This window comes from Geotrypetes seraphini, chromosome 1, assembly GCF_902459505.1.
Source record: "Geotrypetes seraphini chromosome 1, aGeoSer1.1, whole genome shotgun sequence".
NCBI lineage: Eukaryota > Metazoa > Chordata > Amphibia > Gymnophiona > Dermophiidae > Geotrypetes > Geotrypetes seraphini.
Genome location: NC_047084.1, coordinates 376,721,040 through 376,745,721, shown reverse-complemented (window position 1 = coordinate 376,745,721; position 24,682 = coordinate 376,721,040). Strand labels below are relative to the sequence as shown.

Here is a 24,682-nt window from a genome sequence, read left to right as displayed (position 1 = left end):
GGCCAGTCGACAGCTCCTCAAAAACCTGCTCAGTCTTTTTGAAGTGCTCATGGAGAGCATAGCTGCTGTTCCCCTCTCTCAGCCTCTTCCTCAACCAATTGGAGGTTGTCTGCAATTATATATCAGTGTTGGACTCTGATAACAACTGATCTGTGCGATCTCAAAGTCATCAAGGAGGGTTACTCTCTTCATTTTGTCATTATACCTCCAAATCCTCCAAGAGAGTCCTTTTTGGGAAATAGGACTTCTAGATGCCATAGAGGTAGTACTCCCCTGCTCAGAAAAATGAAGAGTTCTACTCTAGGTATTTTCTCATCCCAAAGAAGATGTGAGGTCTACTTCCAGTTCTCGACCTCTTACACTTAAACAAATTCCTAGTCGGAGAAAAGTTTCGAATGCTATCTCTGGCAACTTTATATCCACTGTTAGATCAAAATGATTGGCTATGCTCTAGATCTAAAAGAGGCTTATACCCATATATCAATTCTTCCTCCTCACAGAAAACTTCTAAGGTTTTGGGTAGCCCATCAACATTTTTAGTACAAAATTCTACTCTTCGGCCTGGCCTCCTCTCCAAGAGTGTTCACCAAGTGCCTAGTGGTAGTGGCTACGGCTTTAAGAGCTCAAAGATTCCAAGTGTTTCCCTATCATGAAGATTGGCTCATAAAGGACTCCTCCCCTCAAGGGGTGCTCTCGGCAACACAATCAACAATCCTGTTTCTTTAGCAGTTGGGGTTTGAAGTCAACTTTCTGAAACCTCAACTTCAACCTTCTCAAACTCTTCAATTCATTACAGCCCTGCTAAGACACGATTCAACTCAGTCCATTCCTACCTCAACAAAGACAGGACAATTTGCTTCAACTTTGCAATCAAGTCTCATCTTCCGTCCATCTCAGCCAGGCACATGATGATACTATTAGGTCACATGGCCTCTACAGACCCTTTTACCCCCTTTGTGAGACTTCATCTCAGGACAGCTCAGTGATCCCTGACGTCTCAATGTTCTCAAGCTCTTGATCCATTCTCACAACAGAGTACAATCACATCATCACTTTGTCGAACTTTGCAGTGATGGATGGAGTCTTCAAATCTTTTCAAAAGGCTGTTTCAAATCCCTCCACATCAGAAAGTTCTGACCACAGACTCATCCAAGTATGCTTGAGGTGCTCACCTGGATGGTCTTCGTACACAGGGTCACAGGTCTTCTCAAGAGCAACAGTTCCACATAAATCTTTTGGAACTCGGTGTCATTCGCAATGCTCCTCAAGACTTTTCAAGACATATAAAATCAAGTCCTCCTAGTGCGCATGGACAATCAAGCTGCGATGTATTATATAAACAAGCAAGGAGAAACGGGTTCTCTGATTCTTTGCCAACAGGCCAAGAAGATTTGGAATTGGGCAATTGATTGAAACATATTTCTAAAAACTATATATGTTCAGGAAGCACAAAATACTCTTGCCGACAAACTCGTCAGATTTCTTCGGCCACACAAGTGGACACTCATCTCCGCAATCTTGCGTCTGATATTCTCTCTTTGCAGATAGACCTATTTGCGTCCCCTCACAATCACAAGATGGCTCAATTCTGTTTCAGACAATACTCTCCTTATCATCTAGAGGCAGACGCTTTTCTCCTGGATTAGATGCACAAATGCGTTTACACAGATTCCTTTTATTCTCAAGACACTAGTCAAGATCAAGCAACATTCGGCCACCATGATCCTCATAGTTCCTCAGTGGCCCAGGCAACCATGCTTCTTCCTTCTACTTCAGCTCAATGTCAAATATCTGATACCCCTGCAGATATTTCCATCTCTTCTCACACAAAATCAAGGGTCTCTCTCTTTTTTTGCATTCTAATCTAGTTGTTGCACCTGACAGATTGGTACCTCTTGGGATGACCTCATCAGACACTGATCTTTCTGATCCTGTCATGAGTTATTTCAGATGCATCCAGAAAACCGTCTACACAGCAGTGCTACCAACGGAAGTGGACACGGTTTTCAATGTGGTGTACTCTTAATCATCAAGATGCTTCATCCTCCTCCATATCTTCAGTGTTGGATTACCTTCTCCACTTATCCAATTCAGGTCTTAAAACTGCTTCAGTAAGAGTTCATGTGCCAGTCCATAATAAATTTCCGACTGCTCATCCTCTGGTTTTCTAGGTTTATGAAAGGACTTTTCAATATCAAATTACCTCTCAAACCATCTCCACTAGTTTGGATCTTCCTGTTGTTCTCATCAGATTAATGAAACCTCCATTTGAGCCAATGTCTTCTACTCATCTTAAATATCTCACTTGGAAAGTGATATTTTTAATTTCCATCACTTCTGCACGTCTAGAGACTGAGATTCAAGCGTTGGTGTCAGACCCATCTTTTACAATTTTCCACCATGATAAGGTAGTTCTCCGCATCCATCCAAAATTCTTGCCAAAAGTAGTCATGGAATTCCATTTTAATCAATCAATTGTTTTTCTAGTTTTCTTTCCCAAGCCTCATTCTCAACCTGGAGAATCAACTCTTCATACTTTAGACCTGCACAACATGTGGCCCAAAATGGCTCTAACTGCGGCCTGGTTTTTACTCTGCTCTCCCGCTCTCTGCTCTTCCCATTTTTAATTACCTTGTCCCCTTTTCAGAGCCCAGAATTTCTCCCTGCTTCCCCAACGCAGCAACACCAAGGCACGTGCAGCGACTGCACTTCCACAAGCGCCGGGCCCACAAGCCTTGGCTGGCCCGGAACTTCCTCTCCGATGTCAGAATTAACCGGGGGGGGGAGGCTTGTGGAGTACAATCGTGCACATGCCTTGGTGTCCCTACTTCAGAGAAGCAGGGTGTGTGGGGGGGGGGGGCAGGGAGAGAGAAAGAAAGAAAGGGGGAGCAGGGAGAGAGAAAGAAAGGGGGAATGGAAAGCAGGCTGCGTGGGGGAAACAGGGTGGCTTAGAGGGGCAGGAAGAGAGAAAAAAGGGGGGCATAGGAAGCAGGCTGCGTTGGGGGGCAGGGAGAGAAAGAAAAAGACAGAAAGGGGGCAGGGAGAGAGGAAGAAAAGTTGGACTCATGGAGGGACAGAGAGAGATGTTGGTTGGGGAAGGAAATGGAGTCTGGAGGAGAGGAAGCATGCAGGAGGCAGAAAGAAGGGAAGAAATATTGGATGCACAGTAAGAAGGAAGTCCAACCAGAAACTAATTAAATCACCAGACAACAAAGGTAGGGAAAATGATTTTATTTTCAATTTAGTGATTGAAATGTGTCAGTTTTGAGAATTTATATCTGCTGTGTGTATTGTGTGTATATGAAAAATGAAAGGAAAAAAATTGTATTACAATTAGTAAAGAGGGCAGAGCTTGGGAGGTCTGTGGTTGGAGGTACTTAGCTTGAAGTAGTTAAGAAACTGCTGTATGCAATCAGCCTCCACCAGTGCCTCTCCTCTCCTGCCTTCTTCCCTGCTGGCACCCCCTACTGGCATCTCAGGACCCGTCTGGGAGGCCTCTGTGCATGCGCTGATGTCAATCTGATGCTGTTGCTCATGTGATGATGTCATCATGGCAACGTCCACGCACTTCCGGATGCCTCGAGCCATGGCCACTATCTGCAGCCCTCGCTACATTTTCCCACTTCGCTTCGCCCCAGATCATTTTTGAATTGTGTAGGCATGCTTTAGATTGTAAATGAGCCTTGGCTTATTACTTACAACAAACTAAGCCACACAGAACATCTCCTCAACTGTTCATTTCCTTTGATCCTTACAGGTTGGGCCAGCCTGTAACAAAAGAACTATTTCCAAATGGTTGGTGACCTGTATTGCCTTATGCTATGCTCATTCTGGGCTGCAGTTTGGAGATCGTGTAACAGCACATAAGGTCCAAGCTATGGCAGCTTCAGTTGCTTTCTTATGTTCCACTCCCATAGATGAAATCTGCAAAGCTATTTGGTCCTCAGTTCACACGTTCATATCTCACTACTGTCTGGAATGGCCAACTCTCCCTCCATCCCTTTGTAGTAAGCTAGGGAGTCTCGCATGTGAGAATATGCTGCTTGCTTGTCCTGGGATAAAGCACAGATATTTACTGTTATCAGGGACAGCAAGCAGATATTTTCACAACCCACCCACATCCCCGGGTTGGCTTCTTGGCTTGCTTACGGAAACTGAGGTACCATGAGCCTACTTCGGGCAGGAAGGCACTCACACATTTGTGGTGCGGGCAGTCACAAAGTTTCTTAAAATTTAAAGTGACAGTACATTTTTAATACTGTCCGTACTGGGGCGCCATGAATGACATCGCCCACATGTGAGAAAATCTGCCTGCTGTCCCGGATAACACCTGTTACGGTAAGTAACTGCTGTCTGAGATTAGACATGTGGAATTCTCCCCAAAAATGACTTTGTGGACCATGCTTGCAATTTTATATTGAATTCTCTTCCTTATGGACAGTAGTATAGATCCCTTAAGAGTGGGGTAAATCACGAATTTACTACGTTGGAAAATTAGTCTGGCAGCTGTATATTGGAGTAGCTGTAGTCTTCCACATTCAGTGATGCTGCAATACAAGGAATTGCAATAGTCTGAGTAAGAGAGCAGGACTGATTGTGTTACCGTCCTTAAGCTAGGCTCAGAGCTGAACTTATTGTTCTCAATTGTCTTGGTCTGAAGAAAAATTTTCTAACCAAGAAATTAATGTTTGTCCCCATTTCCTGGACATCCTGAAGTCACCAGTAGAGAGCAGCTAACAACAAACTAAAATGCCAAAATCACTGTGCTAATGTCACCGAAACAGAAAGAGGGGAGACACAACCTGAACTCTAAACCTTGCCCTGATAATTCCCACTGCCACTTTGCATTGGTCAGCAGGTGAGGAAACAAAAAGGAATTGGTAGGAAGCTGGCTGTCGATCATTAATGGATATCATAGAGGAACAGGAAGTGATATATGCAAACTGTTGTGGCCAATTGCAGATAAGGATTGGGTGTAAATGCCCCCCCTCCCACCAACCTTCTGAACACTTTGCCTGATATAGAGGAAGCAGTAGTTCTTTATTATTTGGACATGTTCAAGTAGGCTGGAGACTTGAACATTGAGGCCAAAAGAATTGCCAGAATGGATTCTCTCTCCCACATGATTGGGCTAGAGACTCCGTTCTGTGAATTCAAATAACAGACGAGGAAAAGCCATGTAAAAACAAATGTTTTATTGACAGAGATCCCTTAGTCTGGGAACAGCAAGCCCTCAGAATTTCAGTGCTCTTCAAAGAGAGAAAACAAGGCAAACAGATTTATACCCTATGTGACATCATTTGTAGTAATTATCATGCTTTAGATGGCACAGCTGATCACATGACTTTCTTTCCAAAAATGCCTTACGTCAGTGTTAATATTAAAAGTCCATTCTGTTAGTAAAAAGCCCTACTTCCTGCAGACACATCTTAACTTCTGTATGACCTTCAAATTAGTATTGTAGTTTCTAATCTATAAGAAACAGATTCTCTGTAAAACACCCAAATTTCCTGTTCCTCTGAAGATCTTATCCCCATAGATCCAAGTGAAGAATAGTACATAAATCTATGTCTCTTAAGAGTCACAAAATCAACCTTCTGAACTTCCTAGAATTAGCTGAAATGTAGAATCGGCAATTTAAACCTTCCAATTCTTAATTACAATTGCCTCAGACTATGTCACTATAGATCCATCTGAGTCCCAAATCTTTAATAGACACCTTATTTTAATTCATTCTCAACCTCAATTTTCTGTGATACCTTATGCATCGCACCTGTAAGTTTCAGAAATTCCTCAACAGACATCATGACCAACCAGGTCAGGGAAATGAGGATGCGTATCCTGCATTAAATCCAATAGTGGAAAAGCACCTTTTACTTTTCCCATAGGGTGGTTTTGAAGCTTTTCTTTTGCATCCATGAAAATCCATGAAAATATTTAGTCACCACAAATCCCCATCCCCATCCCCATGTCATTTTCTACTTCCAAACCTCATTGTGGCATCCTGAGAGATTTTGAGTACACTCCAGTGGGATTCCCATGATCCCCCATTCCCGTGTAGCTCTCTACTACACATCCTAGTCCTCATTTCCAAATTGCAATTCTGTTTCTGCTGTGTAGCCTTCTGTTACGGATCACCATGCACCATGCTGTGCAGCCATCTTTTGCCAGTTTAATAGTAATCTGTAACTTGTAAATATCAGCCATATTTTCTTCTTTTGACTAGTTGTAATTAGTTATCTGCAATTTTTTTTTCTTAATCTTTTCCATGTCACCTGGGGTAGGGGGGTTGCAGGTTAATTTAAGTTATTCTTGATTTCAAAAATGTTAGTGCTTTGCTGTTTATGTCAAAAGTGTGATCTGTAACTTCTAATGAATTTGAAAAGATCAACCCTTTTTCTTTTTAAGAATTCTATTTTTTGGTTGAAACAAATGGTTGACCTTTCTCTTTTTTTAGGAACACATTAACTTTTTGCCTGGAAGATCTGACTATCTGAGTGATTAATTGCAGAAAATCCCACCTGAGGAGAGGCTCCTTGTACTTACCTCTCCCTCTTCTACCCCCTGAAATATTTTGAAAAATTGTTATAAATATGGATTTTTGGACTTTGAACCAATGGTTTATATGCTGAACAGAAATGGATGTATTTTACGCAAGTTGATTCATGTGTGATGTCCATTTTAATACCCTGTAATTCTGTAAGCCTAGGTAAGGTCATTACTGATTTGTTTGATTTTTGTATCACAATTCTGGATGCCTAATTAAACATAGTGTTGGTTTTTATGTTTTTTTTCTTTGCAGCCAATACTGGCCATTGTTTGTCCTGGTCTTCTACATCCTCTCTCCTATCCCATATTGCATAGCCAGGCGACTGGTGGATGACACAGATACTGCAAGCAATGCTTGCAAGGAGCTGGCTATATTTCTCACCACAGGCATTGTCGTCTCTGCATTTGGACTACCAATTGTGTTTGTCAGAGCTGGCCTGGTTAGTATAATTCTTGTGTAAATTTTTATTTGTTTTGTTTTAAATATTTTTTCTCTTTGAAATGTTTTCTATTCTGAGAGCTCCCATAGCTTTGTTTTACTTAGGTGCCATGGCAGAAATGCTGGGTAAGTTCACAGTTTTGCATAGATGATATCACATTGCTTGCTGTGGCTTTCCTAGCTGATACTTCTGTCCTGCCTTTCATGTAGATTTTTTTTATTTTATTTATTTATTCAATTTTCTATACCGTTCTCCCAGGAGAGCTCAGAACGGTTTACATGAATTTATTCAGGTACTCAAGCATTTTTCCCTGTCTGTCCTGGTGGGCTCACAATCTATCTAATGTACCTGGGACAATGGGGGGATTAAGTGACTTGCCCAGAGTCACAAAGAGCAGCGTGAGTTTGAACCCACAACCCCAGGGTGCTAAGGCTGTAGCTTTAACCACTGCGCCACACTCTTCCCCCTCACTGCGCCACACTCTCCACCTAGATGGAGTGTTAAGTCATTTATGTTTTGGTAACTTTCTTTAGGGGGGTGGCAGAGGAAATGTGCATGTTGTGAAGGGAAGTCAGTGGAAGATGATGAGCAGGTGGGTTAGAGTAAGTTTTGTAGATTTGGCAACAAATCTCGAACATGTACCTTAATGAAGTCTCCTTCCCTGTTAATTATTACTCCTTAATTTTGTATGGGCTGATTTGTTTCCCTTTGTTTTATCTTCAGTAATAAGGTTGGCCAACTTATTTTTCCAGTTCTTAAAAGGTAGATGTACTAAGGGATTTTTCTAGTGTAATAGGTATGTCATTCTTGACAGGGTATTATCCCCAAGCTCATGAGCCATGCAGAAGGAATCCATTCCAGGTTTTCAACTCCTCACTCTCCAGAGAGCTCTGCTGCCCCCTTTGGTTTTTTTTTTCTACATGCGAGCCAGCAGATGTCTTTCTGATCTGCTCTGTATATTTCTGTATTATTATTTTTTAATTAAGATGTTTTCATATACAATCAGAAATGAACAAGCAATACAGAAAATAAGTACTTTGTCAGATCATACGTATTAAAGGAAAATATTATTATCTATATAATAAAACCGTAGGCGGCGCATGCGCAGTCTTATCAGCGTGCTTCCATGATCCGTATGTCCGTGGCCGCCAAGACTGCAGCATGCCCCGCGCTTACTACGGCCCCACGCGCAGCTCAGTTCGGCACGGCGGTTTCCCCAGATAGGGGAAGCCGAAAAACTCAATCCCGCCTCATGGTCCTGCCGCCGCTCACGAATTCCCCCCCCCCCAATCCTCCTGCAACAGCCGCTACCACTCCTGTTCAAAGCGGCCTGCTGAGGTTCGCGGCCGCTGTAACGAACCTCGCAGGCCGCTCTCCACATGGTAGCACGTTCCCTCTGACGCAATCGCGTCAGAGGGAACATGCTACCGAGTTGGAGAGCGGCCTGCGAGGTTCGTTACAGCGGCCGCGAACCTCAGCAGGCCGCTTTGAACAGGAGCGGTTGCGGGAGGGGGGGGGAGTTTTAACAGGAGGAGTCGCAGAAAAAAACCTTCAGCCGCAGCAGGCCAGCACACGGGAAGGGAAGGGGGAGGGGCCGAACGGAGCAGGGCAGCTCAAGGTAAGAAGGGAATGGGGGGTGGGGAAAAATGTTTCTACTACTCAGCAGGGACCTGGAGGGGAAGGGAAAACCGCTGCTGCTTCTGCAAAGGAAAGTGGTGGTAGGGGAGAGAAGGGAATGGGGGGTGGGTGGGGGAAAATGCTGCTACTACTTCTCAGAGATCTGGAGGGGAAGGGAAATATCACAGCTGCTTCTGCAAAATAAAGTGGGGGGGGGAGAGAAGGGAATGGGGGTGGGGGAAAATGCTGCTACTGCTTCAGCAAGGACCTGGAGGGAAAGAGAAATACCGCTGCTGCTTCTGCAAAGGAAAGTGGGGGGGGGAGAGAAGGGAATGGGGGGGTGGGTGGGGGGAAATGCTGCTACTACTTCACAGGGATCTGGAGGGGAAGGGAAATAGCACTGCTGCTTCTGCAAAGGAAAGTGGGGGGGGGAGAGAAGGGAATGGGGGGTGGGTGGGGGGAAATGCTGCTACTACTTCACAGGGATCTGGAGGGGAAGGGAAATAGCACTGCTGCTTCTGCAAAGGAAAGTGGGGGGGGGAGACACAGAAAGAAATACAGACAGACAAAGGAGGCTAGGGAGAGAGACAGACAGAAATAAAGACAGACAGGGGACCAGAGAGACACAGAAATAAAGACAGACAGGCAAAGGGTGCCAGGGAGAGAGAGAAAAAAATTGCAGGAGGGAGAAAGACAGAAAGAAAGGAAGAAAGAAACAGGAGCAGGGAGAGAGACATAAAGAAAGAAAGACAGACAGCCATATATTCTAGCACCCGTTAATGTAACGGGTACACTAGTTTCAAACATAATGTCCATAATCTCACATAGAAACTTCCTAGGTAAATTAACACAATTTAAGCCCACATCTCAGGGAGAGAAAAAAAACCCATCTCAACAGCAGGAAAAATCTAATTACACACTCTAACCCACTAACAAATATAATCAATAAATATATTATTTTCAGATTAACTCTTAATCTTATCAGAAAGGAATATTTCTAGATGCATAGGTTCCAAAAACACATAAGATTTGGTTTCTCGAGAGGAGGATCCAAAATGGCTACATGCTAGTCTGGCTCTCTTACCTCTCCTGTGGAGCCGGCTAATTCCTTGCTTGCCTTTTAACGCCACGTTTGTTTTTCGCAGCGTTTTCTTTCTTACATGATGATGCATACTAAAAAGAAGGACTTCTGAGGTTGGTTCCCTCGCAGCTCAGAACCTCCACGCTGGTGCAACAACAAACCCTTGAGAGGTTTCTGAGTCAGCTTTCAACCCCGCCCCAGAGAAGAGGGCCCTGCTGTAGGTTTGGATGATGGAGCGTCCAGCCTCTAGGGGCATGAGATAGCACTGTCCCCTCCACATTCTAGCGCACCACCATGTCTGATGTCAGCATGGGTTGCTCTGGCAGGGGCTCTAGGAGTGGAAGTCGCTGATCTGGAGCTGAGCCTGGAGGGAGGAGCACCCGCAGAGAAGACTATTGAGCAAACAGCCATGGAACCTGCAACGAATGTACCGCTGCCTTTGTCCCCTTCGGTGGTAACTGGAGACCATTTGGCAGGTTCTACAGAGGCTTGACGGCAAGTTAACTGAATCGACACAAGAGGTACTTAGCCTTTCAAGGAAAGTAGACGATTTATCAAAAACTATAGAACTGACCAAACATGACTACTGAACAATTAATATCTGTTAAAGTTGAATTAAAAGATATAACAACAACCCTGGTCGGAGATAAAATTCATGTTCACTCCAAACTGGAACAATTTGAAAATTTTAATAGGAGACTAAACTTATGGGTATTAAATTTCCCCAAATCACCAGCTTTAAATGCCTATGACTATTTCAAAAAATACTTATTGGAGATTCTTAAAATTCCTCAACAAGCTATTCCTCCTTTTAACAAAATACATTATATTCCTACTAACCTGACTAAGGCTGAAGAAGGGAACTTGTTGGTTCAAAAAGATTTGACCGCAATTTTGGAGGAATCCCTTTCCGATATAAAAGAAAGGGGGACCCTTCGAGTCTCCTTTGTGTTTGAACAAGATTTAAATCATATAATGAAACTTTACTTTCGGAATTCGTATCAAGATTTTTCTGGACAAAGAATCTGGATTTATCCGGTTGTATCCAAGATAACACAGGATCGTAGAAAATAATTTCTATGCGTAAAGAAACAAAGGAACTGGGGGCATCTTATTTGTTAGCATATCCCTGCAAATGTTTGATTCGTTACCTTGGGACTAAGTACACTTTTCTTTTTACCATCACAATTGAGAGCCTTCTTGGACCTTAAAAAGATCTCTGGAGATTAGATGTGATTAGCTGGATTTAAGAATTATGGGGTTGTTAAGCATAGCCAGCTTTCCGCTAATTAGTTTTCTTTTATTTTCTCCATGAACCTAATGGATCTTCCTGGTAATTTGTGGTCTAAGAAAGACAATAAGCTGTATACCACTAATGATGTTTTTCTTTTCCTTCTTTACATTTTGTGTTCTGTATTTCTGAAACAAGTGTACCACTTGCGAAGTATTATAAATCAATAAAAAGTTTAATGATAAAAAAAAAAAAAGATTTGGTTTCTCAGGTGATCAGACAGTTGCAGGGATATTTCATAAAGAAAGTGCCCTCTCCTGCTAAGACTCTAGGTCTCAGCTGGAGGACGGCTTTATGACAAGATGAGTCTGTCTTGATACATCTGGGAAAACTGAAACAGCAGAACCATAGAACAAAACAGTTTTTTGGGGAAAGTATGCCTTCATGTCCTTTTTTTCTTCCATAGAGGACATTGTAACTAATAATGTGACTGTTTTTGAAATAACCTCTTGCGTATTTTCTATGAAATTTGTAATGTAAAATCCATACTATCAGGAGTATTTAAATTATCCATTTCCCCTTCTTGCCTTACTTCTTTCAAAGCCTATGGTACATAATATGCATTAAAGATCTCCTTATCTTCAACTTTAATTTGCAAGATATCTTTCAGATATAACTTAAAGAAACATAGAATATGACGGCAGAAAAGGGCCTTCGGCCCAACAAGTCTGCCCACTCAAATAACCCTCCCCCCTACGTTCTTCTTTGAAGTGAACCCACATGTTGATCCCATTTGTTCTTAAAGTCAGTCAGTTATTGGCCTCAACTACCTGAAGTGGAAGATCATTCCAACGGTCAACCACCCTTTCGGTGAAGAAGTACTTCCTAGTGTCACCATGAAATCTCCCGCCCCTGATTTTTAGTGGATGCCCTCTTGTCGCCATAGGTCCTGTAAGGAAAAAGATGTCTTCTTCCACCACAATACGGCCAGTAACGTATTTGAACGTCTCCATCATGTCACCCCTCTCTCTGCATTCCTCGAGAGAGTATAGCTGCAACTTACCTAGACGTTCTTCATATGGTTCATCCTTGAGTCCCGAGACCATCCTGGTGGCCAACCGTTGAACCGATTCTATTCTTAGCACATCCTTCTGATAATGTGGCCTCCAAAATTGCACACAGTATTCCAGATGTGGTCTCACCATCGATCTGTACAGCGGCATTACCACTTCGGGCTTACGGCTGACAAAACTTCTCCGGATGCAACCCAGCATTTGTCTAGCCTTGGATGAGGCTTTCTCCACTTGATTGGCTGTCTTCATATCTTCACTAATGATTACTCCCAGGTCCCGTTCTACAACAGTTCTAGTTAAGGTCTCACCATTCAGAGTGTAGGTCCTGCATGGGTTTCTGCTGCCAAATAGCAGACCAGTGCTCCAGTAAAAGTATGTCTTGTGTCATAGCCTCCGCCCACTATGTTGCATAATTTAGCATCATCGGCAAATAATGCAATTTTACCCCGAAGTCCCTGAGACAGATCTCGTATGAAGATATTAAATAGGATTGGACCCAATACCAAGAACTCCTTAGGAGAGAGAAAATGTGTCTGTGGAAAGTTCAGTAACCTTAAATTTGCTGCCCTTGAAAATATTTTCAAAGGTTTCCAGCTTAGTATGAAGTATCAAGTTACCTTTAATGGCCGAAGCCTGTGCAGACTAACAAACCTTTATTTGATTTTCCATTCTGCTTACTGAACCTTCCAAAGCCAATAACCTATTATCTTGCTTAAAAAGTTTAACTGAAGTCTTGACTGAGTCAGAAATCGAGGTCAAGGGTGTAGCTGAAGAGTCCATCTTGAACAGCTTTTCCACTTGAACCTGACGACGTTTAAGGGCTCGAGGTTGAAGAGTAGCACAACGGGCACACAACTTCGGACTATGGTCAGGCCCGAAACAGCAAAGACACCAGTGGTGTGAGTCCATGAGGGAAATCGCACACTGGCACTGGCTACACTTCTTGAAGCCCATGACTGGCCGGGACATAGGAGGGAAGATAGCCGCTGTGAAGTCAAAGCCCGCAGGCTGTGGGCGCTCGACACATCCCGCCAGTCAGCCGACAAAAAAATAAAACTTCTTTTTTTTTTTAACTAGATGTTGGCATTGTCATCTTGATGCTGCAGTTTTGGAGATCTATTTGGGATCAAGTAAATAACATGTTAGAGAATCCAGTGGCTTTATCTTATGATACCTTTTTATTTGAGAGCCAAAAGTCAACTATCAATGAATAATAACAAGCTTCTATTAGTGACAGGGGTTGCCATGCAGCCTATTTTGAGAAATTGGAAAAACTGGGATAGGTTGAACTATACATTCTGGTGGGAATCCCTGTGTTATACATATAAAATGGCCATACAACAGGAGGGGAGATTGAAAAATTTTATAGAGGTGTGGGAGCCATTGACTAAATACTGTAAAGAGGAATAATGTACACTTCCTGGGGAGGGAGTAGGGAAGGGAATGGAATTTTATGATTTTATGAATGGTTTCATGAAGGTTTGAGTTATTTGTTTGTATATTAGCTGGGAGGGAGGAGGAAATTTCTTTGTTGCGGTAATATTTGAAAGTTTGCTGCACTTATTATACAATGTATATATATGTGATTCATTTATGGCGCATTTGTAGTTCGAAAATCAATAAAGAAAATAAACACAAATCGTAGTGAAGAGAAGGCACGAAGTGAACGAAGTTCAGCGCAGAGCGTCAAAGACAGACTTCTTGGCTCCGCGGAGAACTGAGGAGACTCGCCCTGTGCTGGGCGGGAAGGCACATGCGCGGTGCGGCAGACTCGAAAATTCTGAGTTTCTACAAGCAAGTCTGCTTGCGAGGCTGTCCGCATCCGGGCTCCGTGGATGACGTCACCCATATGTGAGAATAGGCTGCCTGCTTGTTCTGGGATAACACTATATGCAGTTATCCCCCAGGATGAAGCATTGGCAGTCTGGGGGGTGGATGGGGGTTTGAATATGAGAGTAGCTCCTGTGAGGGTTCCAACAGAATTTTTGCTTTGGCTATTATCTTTTAGTGATGAAGGAAAGTTTTGGGGGGGTTCTATACAATGGTCAATTATTTCAACAGATATCAAGAGCTGCAATGGGCATCACCATGGTGCCTTCTGTAGTGAACTTGTTTATGGCTGCTTTTAAAACCAGATGGGTTTACTCTAGTGAATCTTTTGCAAAAGTAGTGCTCCTGGGTGCGATTTATAGATGACATTTTCTTCCTGTGGAAGGAGGATATTCAACATCTATGCCAGTTTGGTGAATGGCTGAATGGGTGCCATGAGTCAGTCAGTTTTACAATGATGTATGATGACACATCTACCGTATTTGCCGGCGTATAAGACGACTGGGCGTATAAGACGACCCCCCAACTTTTACAGTTAAAATATAGAGTTTGTTATATACTCGCCGTATAAGACTACCCCTTCTTCCGCACACCTTCTGCACAACAAATAAAACTTAAAAGAACATCAGAATTTATTTCAACAATTTTAATTCAAATGTTTATGACATGCAGGTACTTAGCAGGAAAACTGTTACAAGGCTGTATATCATCAAACATGTACGGTAAACATTAAACTTAATTCACTAAAGCTGAATAGAACAATAAACCCATGGGAGCTGCCATGCTATTTGTTTTCTAAACTGTTAACCAAACTGAAACTGTCAATGATAGAAGGAAGATAACACATAGAGGGAGAGAGCAAGTGCCGGGCAAGTCCCTAGCAAGTTTGCTGGCATGACAGTTTCCCTTTAAAAGCCTTCAAAAGCCTCCTGTTCGTCATCTGATTCTAAAAGTTCATCAATGACATCTTGTGGTACAGTTGCAAGGCAGTCATCATATGGATCTGGTAATTCCGTATCAGATGGTGTGGCCTCAGCTTCCTCTTCATTGTTCCACAAGTAGTCGTCCTCCATACCATCTAATGAATTTGATATGCCACACTTCTTGAAAGACTTGATTACTGTTTGTGCATCAATGTCATTCCAGGCTTTTATGACAAATTGGCACAAAACGTTCAACTGTGGAGCACGCATGTTTCCTCCTTTTGTGTAAGACTTTTCGCCGCTAACCATCCATTCATTCCACTGTTCTCGAATGCGATCTTTAAATGGCTTGTTTAGGCACACATCCAGTGGCTGAACCAATGATGTCAATCCTGCAGGAATAACTGCCACATCTGTCTTTAGTCTTGCAAGCCTTTCCTTGGTGGTGGGAGTTAAATGAGCCCTGAACATATCCCACACAAGTAGACTTCGTTTTGTAATTAGACCACCTGGTCGTCTGCTCCATACATTATCCAGCCATAGTTTTACACCCTCTTCATCCATCCAGCCTTTTTCATTCACATGTACAAAACAACCAGCAGGGAACTTGAGTTTTGGCATTGTTTTCCTTTTAAAAATAATCATTGGTTTCAGTTTGTTGCCATCAGCTGTGCATGCTAGTACCACTGTAAAACTGGACTTCTCATGTCCTGTTGTTTTAATCAAAATAGTTTTTTCACCTTTTTGATGGACAGTTTTATTTCCAATCATATCAAAATTCATTGGAGTTTCATCCATATTTCCAATACTACTTAATGCGTAGCCATGTTTAGTGCGCAGTTTTATTATGTAGCGATGGAAACTCTCCACTTTGTTATCCAGATCTGCAGGTAATTTTTGGGCAATTTTTGTCTTCTGCCTTAGTACCATATTATGCCTTGCCATGAATCTACTACACCAGGATATAGTGGCCTTAAAATTGTTGCTGTGATCTGGGTTAGATTTGGCCCACTGAAGTGCAAACAATCGTATTTTGTTTCGTGTCACTGCATTACCGTTTTGGCGATGCTCATTCACCATGTCTGCCACATGTTTCTCAAGTTCTGGCCAGTGTGCGGTGCCTCTTCTTAATGCACACTTACCCCTTGGCATACTCTTCAATGCTTTTTCATTTGATTTCCAGTCCCGAACCATCTTTTCAGTTACTCCATAATGTCTTGCAGCAGCACAATTATTATGTTCCATGGCAAAGTTTACAACTTTAAGTTTAAAACTTGCTTCATATTTCGTTCTTTTTGCTGGGGCCATAATAGAGTTGATAGGGGTTTGACTGCTGGACATTTCTATACTGTACTGTACAATGGTGAAGTACCGTACTGTGGTTGGCTGTATACAAACCTGTAAAATTGCAGGACATCAATGGGACAGGAGTGCCAGCCCTACACAGCCATACACAGCGGCACGCCTCCTGCTCACCCCCGCAACTTCCTTAAGGGCTAGACTCCACACACGGCCGCATGTGCGAGAGACGTAGTAAAGAGAAAAGGGGTGGGGCCAGAGCGCCGCTGCTTCCCGCTGCGCAGGATGAAGGAGCTGGCACCCTTGTCACACTGATGTCCCGCCATGGCCCCGCTGATGTCCCGGCAGGTTTACTAGTACCGTAAGCACCGTAAGGAGGTAAGGAAGGAGATGTTAGGGCATGTAAAGTAAGGGCATGTAAACAGTACCCGGCAAATAAGACGACCCCCGACTTTGGGGAGGATTTTAAGGTACTAAAAAGTTGTCTTATACGCCGGCAAATACGGTATTTATTTTTTGGATGTCAAACGTACCCTAACTATGGAAAGGGTCACTACCTCAGTGTTTATAAAAGAAACTAACAGGAACACTCTGCTACAGTTAAATAGTTTCCACCCTGAACCACTGAAACGGAGTCTATCTTCTCACAACTATTCTCTGAGTGAAAAAAAAATATTTCCTCCTGGTTTTAAAAGTATTACTCTTAACTTCATCAAGTGTCCCCTAGTCTTTGTAAATCTTGATGCAGTAAAAAAATCAGTCCACTTCTACCCGTTCTACACCATTCAGGATTTTGTAGACTTCAAACATATCTCCCCTCAGCTGTCTCTTTTCCTAGCTGAAGAGCCCTAACCTCTTTAGTCTTTCCTCAAAGGAGAGGAATTCCATCCCCTTTATCATCTTAGTTGCTCTTTGAACCTTTTCTAGTGTCGCTATATTTTTTTTTTGAGATGAGATCAGAACTGAATGCAATCCTCAAGGTGAGGTTGCACCATTGAGTGATACAGAGGCATGATAAATAGCCTTATTTTCCATCCATTTTCTAATAATTCTTAGGATCTTGTTTGCTTTTTTGGCTGCTGCTACACATTGGGTGGAAGGATTCTGTGTATTGTCCACGATAAGCATGGAAGTCAGGCTTACCGGTCTGTAATTTTCCAGATCTCCCCGAAACTCTTTTTAAAAAGCAGCGTAACATTGGCCACTTTCCAATCTTCAGGTTCTATAGATGATTTTAGTGACAGGTTACAGATCACTAACAGATCAGCAATTTCATGTTTGAGTTCTTTCAGTACCCTGTATCTTTTTTTTCACTAATGCTTTTTAAAATTATAATATCTCCAAAATTGACACACTCAGGAAAGAGTTCCAGAGCCAAATGAAAAAAATATTTTCTCTTATTTGTTTTAAATGTATCACAGGCGTTTGACAAGGTGCCGCATGAATGACTACTTCAAAAAATTGCGAGCCATGGGATTGAGGGTGAAATACACACGTGGATCAAAAACTGGTTGGCAGATAGACAACAAAGAGTGGGGGTAAATGGACAATACTCGGACTGGAAAAGCGTCACTAGTGGAGGGTTCAGTGCTTGGGCCTGTGCTCTTCAATATATTTATAAACAACCTGGAAATTGGAACGACAAGCGAGATGATTAAATTTGCAGATGATACGAAGTTATTCAGAGTAGTGAAGACGCAGGAGGATTGCAAAGACCTGCAACAGGACATAAACATGCTCGAGAAATGGGCCACGACATGGCAAATGAAGTTTAACGTGGACAAGTGTAAGGTGATGCATGTTGGTAACAAAAATCTTTACACGAATATAGGATGTCTGGTGCAGTACTCAGAGACACCCCAGGAAAGAGACTTGGGAGTACTTGTCAACAAGTCGATGAAGCCGTCCATGGCGGCGGCGAAAAGGGCAAACAGAATGCTTGGAATGATTAAGAAGGGAATCACGGACAGATCAAAGAAGGTTATCATGCCGCTGTACCGGACTATGGTACACCCTCACCTGGAATACTTCATCCAGCACTGATCGCCGTACTTGAAGAAGGACAAAGTACTACTCGAAAGGGTCCAGAGAAGAGGGATAAAAATGGTTAAGGGGCTGGAGGAGTTGTCGTATAGTGAGAGATTAGAGAAACTGGGCCTCTTCTCCCTTGAAAAGAGAAGACTGAGAGGGGACATGATTGAAACCTTCAAGATAATGAAGGGAATAGACTTAGTAGATAAAGACAGGTTGTTCACCCTCTCCAAGGTATGGAGAACGAAAGGGCACTCTCTAAAGTTAAAAGGGGATAGATTCCGTACAAACGTTAAGAAAGTTCTTTTTCACCCAGAGAGTGGTGGAAAACCGGAACGCTCTTCCGGAGGCTGTTGTAGGGGAAAACACCCTCCAGGGATTCAAGACAAAGTTAGATAAGTTCTTGCAGAACTGGAACTTACGCAGGTAGGGCTGGTCTCGGTTAGGGCACTGGTCTTTGACCTAGGGGGCCACCGCGGGAGCGAACTGCTGGACATGATGGACCACTGGTCTGACCCAGCAGCGCCAATTCTTGTGTTCTTATGTCTCCTAATCTTTGTACTTTTATATGGCAATAATGAAAAAAAAAAAAAATTAGAATGTTAGGGATTATGGAGAATTAAAATGGGGAGTATTATAGTGCTGCTTATCCTAACCTGCTAGATCAGTTCAGATTCCCAACCAGAAAATTAAGGCAGAGAACATTGATTTTCAGTAATATTATTAGTATAAGGATTGTGATGGAGTCCTGGAAGTTTCAGTATTCTCTGCTGCCAGCAGATGGTTGCAGTCCAGATTGGTGTAGCAGTAGAAGCACCTGGATTCTTCTGTCCTGAGAATTCTTAAGGTAGCCTTGTAGAAGTTGCTCCAAAGGCACATACCTATGCTGCTGATTCTTACCTGATTGGCTTCTGAAGTAGGATATAGAAGTGGTATTGTTACTATATTATTTTCTTAGGAGTCAGACTCTTGCTTTTACTGTCTTATCTCAGAACTGCATTGCATTTGTCAATATTAGCTGATCTTTCTGTGATATCAAGTTCTGTCCTGGACATGCAGTTGAAGATATTGTGGAGAAGCTGGATAATAGCTTTCCCTGCCCTGCAACTTTCATATGGTACGTTAACAAGGGCTATTAGGAGGCATTGGTGGTTTATTCTCAGATACCAAGTATATTAGACTGTGCTGTTTAGGAAGCGTTTGCTGAACACAGATAATAAGAGGATGTGTTTGAAAGAGGTGTTGTGTCCTCTCTGCACTCATAGTACTTCTGCTTTAATGACTGTTCATGGACATTCAGTCAAACATCGGTTTGCAAGTAACGCAGTTTGCGAGTGTTTTGCAAGACGAGCTAAACAAGTCCTCCAAACCACTATCGCAAGTGTAACCAAGGAAACCCCGAAAGATAATTTATCCGCAAAAGAAAAGCCACACATATGCTTTCCCACCACTCTCCCTTCGAAGGCCGCCTCCAAATTCTCATGCCCTTCTTTCCTGTTGCCTCTGATTGGTGGAGAGCAAGAGCTGGCATCTGTCCCTGGATGTTGGCTGTGCAGGTGCATGTGCAGTCGAGGCGTACCGGATGGCGGCACGGGTTGAAAGTGTCACTCAAAGTTAAGCGGGAGGGTGACACGGCCATTTCAACACAGCGCGTGCAGGGGGAGTGAGCTGCACCGGTGGTTGACGAGGAGGCTTGCAAGACAATCCTGTGCGTGTCATAGGAGAAGGAGGTTGAGCCTATGAGACACTTTCTCTCCTGCTGCTTCAGTGTCCACGTCAGCTGCCTTTACGTTCCTATGCTTGGCTTCTGCTGTTGTCATCTTGTGGGCCCTGGGAGCAAGCCTGACTTGGCGCTCCAACCCGCGAGAATGTGTGGGCTTGCCAGCGAAAGATGAGGACACGGAGACGGTGTGGGCTGCTTGTGCTCTTTCATCATCATGGTGGGTTGTGGAACGAATCGATATACAAGCGCTTTGGATTACGAGCATGTTTCTGGAATGAATTATGCTCGTAAACCAAGGTACCACTGTATATAGGGTTACCATATGTCTGGGAAAACTTGGACATGTCCTCTTTTTAGAGGACTGTCTGGGTGCCTAGATGGTTTTTTTTTTTTGTTTTTTTTTTAATGGAGAGTCTGTCCAGGTTTAGCCAGCTCTCCCAACTCCCCCACCTACCTCCTCCCCAGCCACTGTAATTTAATCTTCGGGCAGCTGGCACAGCAGTAATGTGAGCCTGCCGCTGGCCTGCCCTGGAAGCAATCTCTCTGCAGGTCCCGCCTACATGGGAACAGGAAGTTGGTGCAGAGAAGTGGCTTCCGCGGCAGGCTGACAACAGCAGGCTCATCTCCTTATTGTGCCAGCTGCCTGAAGCCTTATGAGGACAGGAAAAAAAACTATTGTACCTGAGTTACAAAATTCAAACTTCTTTCCCCTTGTTCTTATAAGCCTGCCCCTTAAGAACCAGAGAATGTTTGCTGCTATCAGTCTTTTGTGATTTGTAATTCTGCTTTTCTTCTCTTCTTGCAGATAGCAGTTGGAGCCTGTGCACTTGTACTCACAGGAAATGTTGTCATCTTTGCAACTATACTAGGATTTTTCTTGGTCTTTGGCAACAATGATGAATTCAGCTGGCAGCAGTGGTGAAATACAGCATCAGACACAGAACTATCATAAACTAGCCAGCCATGCTTGTCATTCTGCAGTCATCCATGCAAAAAAGAAACTGGGCAGTACAGAGAAGTAGCATATAGCAGGCCACCCTAGAAGCTACTTGTTCATGTGTTCGCAAGTATATTATCACAGACTTGTGGAAAGCTTTAAAAGGGGGTGTTTTGGATAAAAGACACTGGCTTGTTTCCTTTTTCCTCTTATGGAAATATTTTATGTACATTGTGTCATTCCTATTCTAGTTGGTGTTTACTTTCTTGTGGTAAAATCCATCCTTTAAAACAAGGTAAATTATCTAATCCAGCCACTCAAAGGTATATTAACATTTGCTTTGTGGCTACCTTTTAAGTTCATAATTCTTTTGGATTTTTATGCGTGCATGTTTCGTTTTCATGCTGGGCATAATGTGGTTATCTAGCCAGGATACAGAAATAATTCAGCCAAAATTAAGCCCCCTCCCCAAGCCTGCATGCATTCAGTTTGCTTCTATGTGTATTGGAAGTAAAAAAAAAAAAAAAAGTTTAATGCCTTTTGCATTTTTACCTCGCTGAAGTTGGAAGAAACATCAAAGTCATTTTTCTATGGTGGATGAGAACCGATTTTACAGTTGATAATTTTTGCGAAAAACAGTTTGGTAAGATTACTGAATATATAAATGGTTTTTAAAAAGTGCACTTTCACTCTCCCTTACCTTTGCTTTGTATTTTAAACTGTGAAGTGAGGGGAAGATTACATGTTCAGCACCTATTTTGATATGTTTGTTATCAAGGCTAGCCTTTTGAAACCGCATCAACAAAGTGACATTGAAATTCCATTTTTTATTAATATAAGCAGCTCAGTTTTTCTTTCTGTATATATTCAGTGGTTTTAGTTTGGGTTCTTGTAATTTTTATATTCTTGCCAAAAGGTTTTAAAATAAAAGAAAGAAATGAAAAATGTAGTGATTATGAAACACATCCTGATTTGAAACAAAGGTTGTTGGTTGTTTTCAATTTCTCCCATTTTTTAACACTTTATTTTTCATCCATGGTTCAAGTAAAAAAAATGTAAAACACTTCTTAAAGATTAATATGTCATGTGCTTAAAATAGGTTCCTTACCTATGTTTAGTACAACCCAAGCATGGTTTCCTGCTCATCTTCCTCTTTTTAGCATGTGTTAGAAATAGGTTTGTAGTGGTCTTGTAATTCGTGCATTGTGAGTTGCCTCAGTGTCAGGTTTTGGTCCCTCATTGTCTTACATGTAGTACAGATAAGTTTTCTGTGAGTTTTTTTTTTATACCCTTCCCCACACTCTTACTAGAAACTGATGGCAAGTGCTTTCTGCAATACACCATACCAAAAGGTTTTTCTTAAAACATTTAAAAAGCATGATCTCTTCCTGTTGGCCAATTATGTACATATCATTGTCCTAGCAGTGAATATTACTGTAAACATTTTTGTTTGCCAACATTAGTTAAACTCAGGAATAGTAACTGTAGTTGCATGTCATATTACTAGTAATAACTTAGGGTGGAGAATGCATTATCTTGTAAAGATTAACTGGAGAGTCTTCAAGCCCTGTTTGTTTGTTTTTCTCATTCACTATATGTGTGTTGATTTCTTGAAGCTTTTATGGTTCTTTCCTTCTCTCCCCATTTCCCCTTCTCCAAAATGAGCATATCTGACAAAACAAGCAGAAAAAAGTAAGGACGGAAGGATAGTCCTTCCTTAGGAACACACACACTTTGTTGGAGAATCACATAAAACGGATTACAGCTCAGCTCAGCTCGACACGGCCTGTTTAAACACATAAATAATGTATCTTCATCAGGAGTTGTTAAGAATCCTCTCAAAGGCATGAGAATGATAAACAGTAGGCAGTACTGACCATGTCGAGCTGAGCTGTAATCCATCTGATGTGATTCTCCAATAAAGTTTTTGTGTTTCTAAGGAAGGACTATCTTTTTGTCCTCACTTTTTTCTGCTTGTGCATCTACTGCACAGAGTACGATATTCCTGTTTCTTTTTCATACCTGACAAAACACCATTTTCCCTTACTACTGCATAATACTGTGATTCAGGTAGCAGACTTATGATGATCTGGAATACAGGGACAGAACTAGGCTTTAGAAGCCAAAGGGGAAGAGGAAACCAGATTCGGAACAGAGAATGAGTATTGTTGCATATAATAAGCAGATTAAAATGGGTTTGAAGATAATCATTTCATGATTTAAGTGATTTACTGCCTTCCATATTCTGATGCTTAAAACAAAAATCTCCTGGCCCCTTGCTGTAGTTACATGTACAACTGACAGTGTATATAGTATTTAAACTAGATGTAAAGTATGTGCGATTAAAATGTCGTAAAGTGTGTGAGTTTTGGGAGGCTGTAATTACAGTAGTAAAATGTTTTTTTTTCTTTAGTCTTTTGGTACAGTTTGCAAAAGAAGGAAAGACAATTGATAGATCAGACTTAATACTCTTGTTGAAAAATTGAGAGAGGTACAACACATTCACTGACAAAATTTATAAGAGGGAAACTCATGTCTATTTCATGCCGCATTTATACAGGAAAGCAACTGCATATTTTCCCCCTATAAAATACACGTGTGAGCACATCTGGTATCTAAAGTCAGATATGTAAGTTGTGCCTCCTCAGTTGCAGGTGTAGATATATGTGTGTACTTATATTGTAGAAGTAAAATTATGCACTTTACAGTCCACACTCTGACCTAGGCATTCCCATTTCACAAAAGTTTGCATGAGTTTAACTCCCAATATATAAGTTTATGCTCGTATGTGCCATCGATTTTTATAAGGTACAGTTTAGTGGGACCAGTGGGTTACTTCTCTCCTCCTGCCAGGGAGCTGTAAGAGCCTCAAAACCTTTCAGACCAATCACACCCCCCCTTGTTTATTGACAGACTTCTGATCCCATACGAAACCTTGGTTCACTACGATCATCTCAGCAACATCTTCTTACAGTCCCATCCGTTCGTCAGTTATTTTATGACACAACATGCAAAACCATTTACACTTCTCCCCCTCCGTATTCGCGGGGGATGCGGGCAGAATATAGCCGTGAATACCGAAAAACCGCAAAGAACTTTTTGCATGTTTGTGGTTTTTCGGTAAAATAGACCTGAAAAAGATAATAAACCGTGAATAACCCGACTTGCGATTTTCTCCATACAATGCCGGGAACAGCAATTTCCTTCAGGAACCACCGGGAGCATCGATTTCCTCCATGAACCAATGGGAGCAGCGATTTCCAATGTGAAACGCCGGTTTAGTGACGAAAATTGGGGGCAGAGTCAGCAGCTGAAAAATCGCGAATAAGCGAAGCCGCAGACATGGAAAACGTGGATACGGAGGGAGAAGTGTATTCCGTAGTCGCTCCCACATTATGGAATGTCCTCCCCATAGCTCTAAGACTGGAAACTAATTCTAATCATTTCAAATCTAACCTTATCTCTTTAAGGATGCTTTTGAGATTTAGACAAATGGTTTACTCAAGTCTTTCCCGTCTCCATATTGTTCTTTCCATTACCTCCTCATTTTTATTTTAAGAATTTTAACCCTGCCCATTTCCCTCCTGTACCATGTCTTGTCAATTGAAATTTTTTGTATGTATGTGCTTTCACCTGTTTTTAATGATCCTTTTTTTAAAAAAATTTTGTACAGTGTACGATTTGGTATTTAAAGCGGTATATCGAGCTATAAAAAACTTGAAGCTTTTACCCCCTGCACACCTTACCACTGAGCATGTTCCAATTTCAATTCCTACAGGCCAGGCTGTAGGAGCTTATATTTTCTGCTCGTGTTTCTTTTTGTGATTTACAGCAATTTTTGGTCATGTTCACCCTCGTGCTGTGGAGGTTTCCTGCATGGACGTCCTTGACTGCGGGAGATCGCAGACTGTTGAACGTCTGCTTCTGGGGGGTTCCCTGCTCAGCAGT

General features: G+C 42.2%; 1 protein-coding gene across 2 annotated transcripts in view; it reads left to right on the top strand.

Moving 5' to 3' along the window:
- Window positions 1–21,683, top strand: part of LEPROTL1 (leptin receptor overlapping transcript like 1) — a 35,099-nt gene extending 13,416 nt beyond the window's left edge. For both annotated transcript variants that reach the window (XM_033915713.1, XM_033915721.1), the window contains exons 3-4: window positions 6,803–6,989; window positions 20,603–21,683. In XM_033915713.1, the coding sequence (XP_033771604.1) occupies window positions 6,803–6,989; window positions 20,603–20,719 (304 nt within the window). In that variant the 3' untranslated portion in view covers window positions 20,720–21,683. The remainder of the gene's footprint in view (window positions 1–6,802; window positions 6,990–20,602) is intronic.
- Window positions 21,684–24,682: the final 2,999 nt, after the last annotated feature.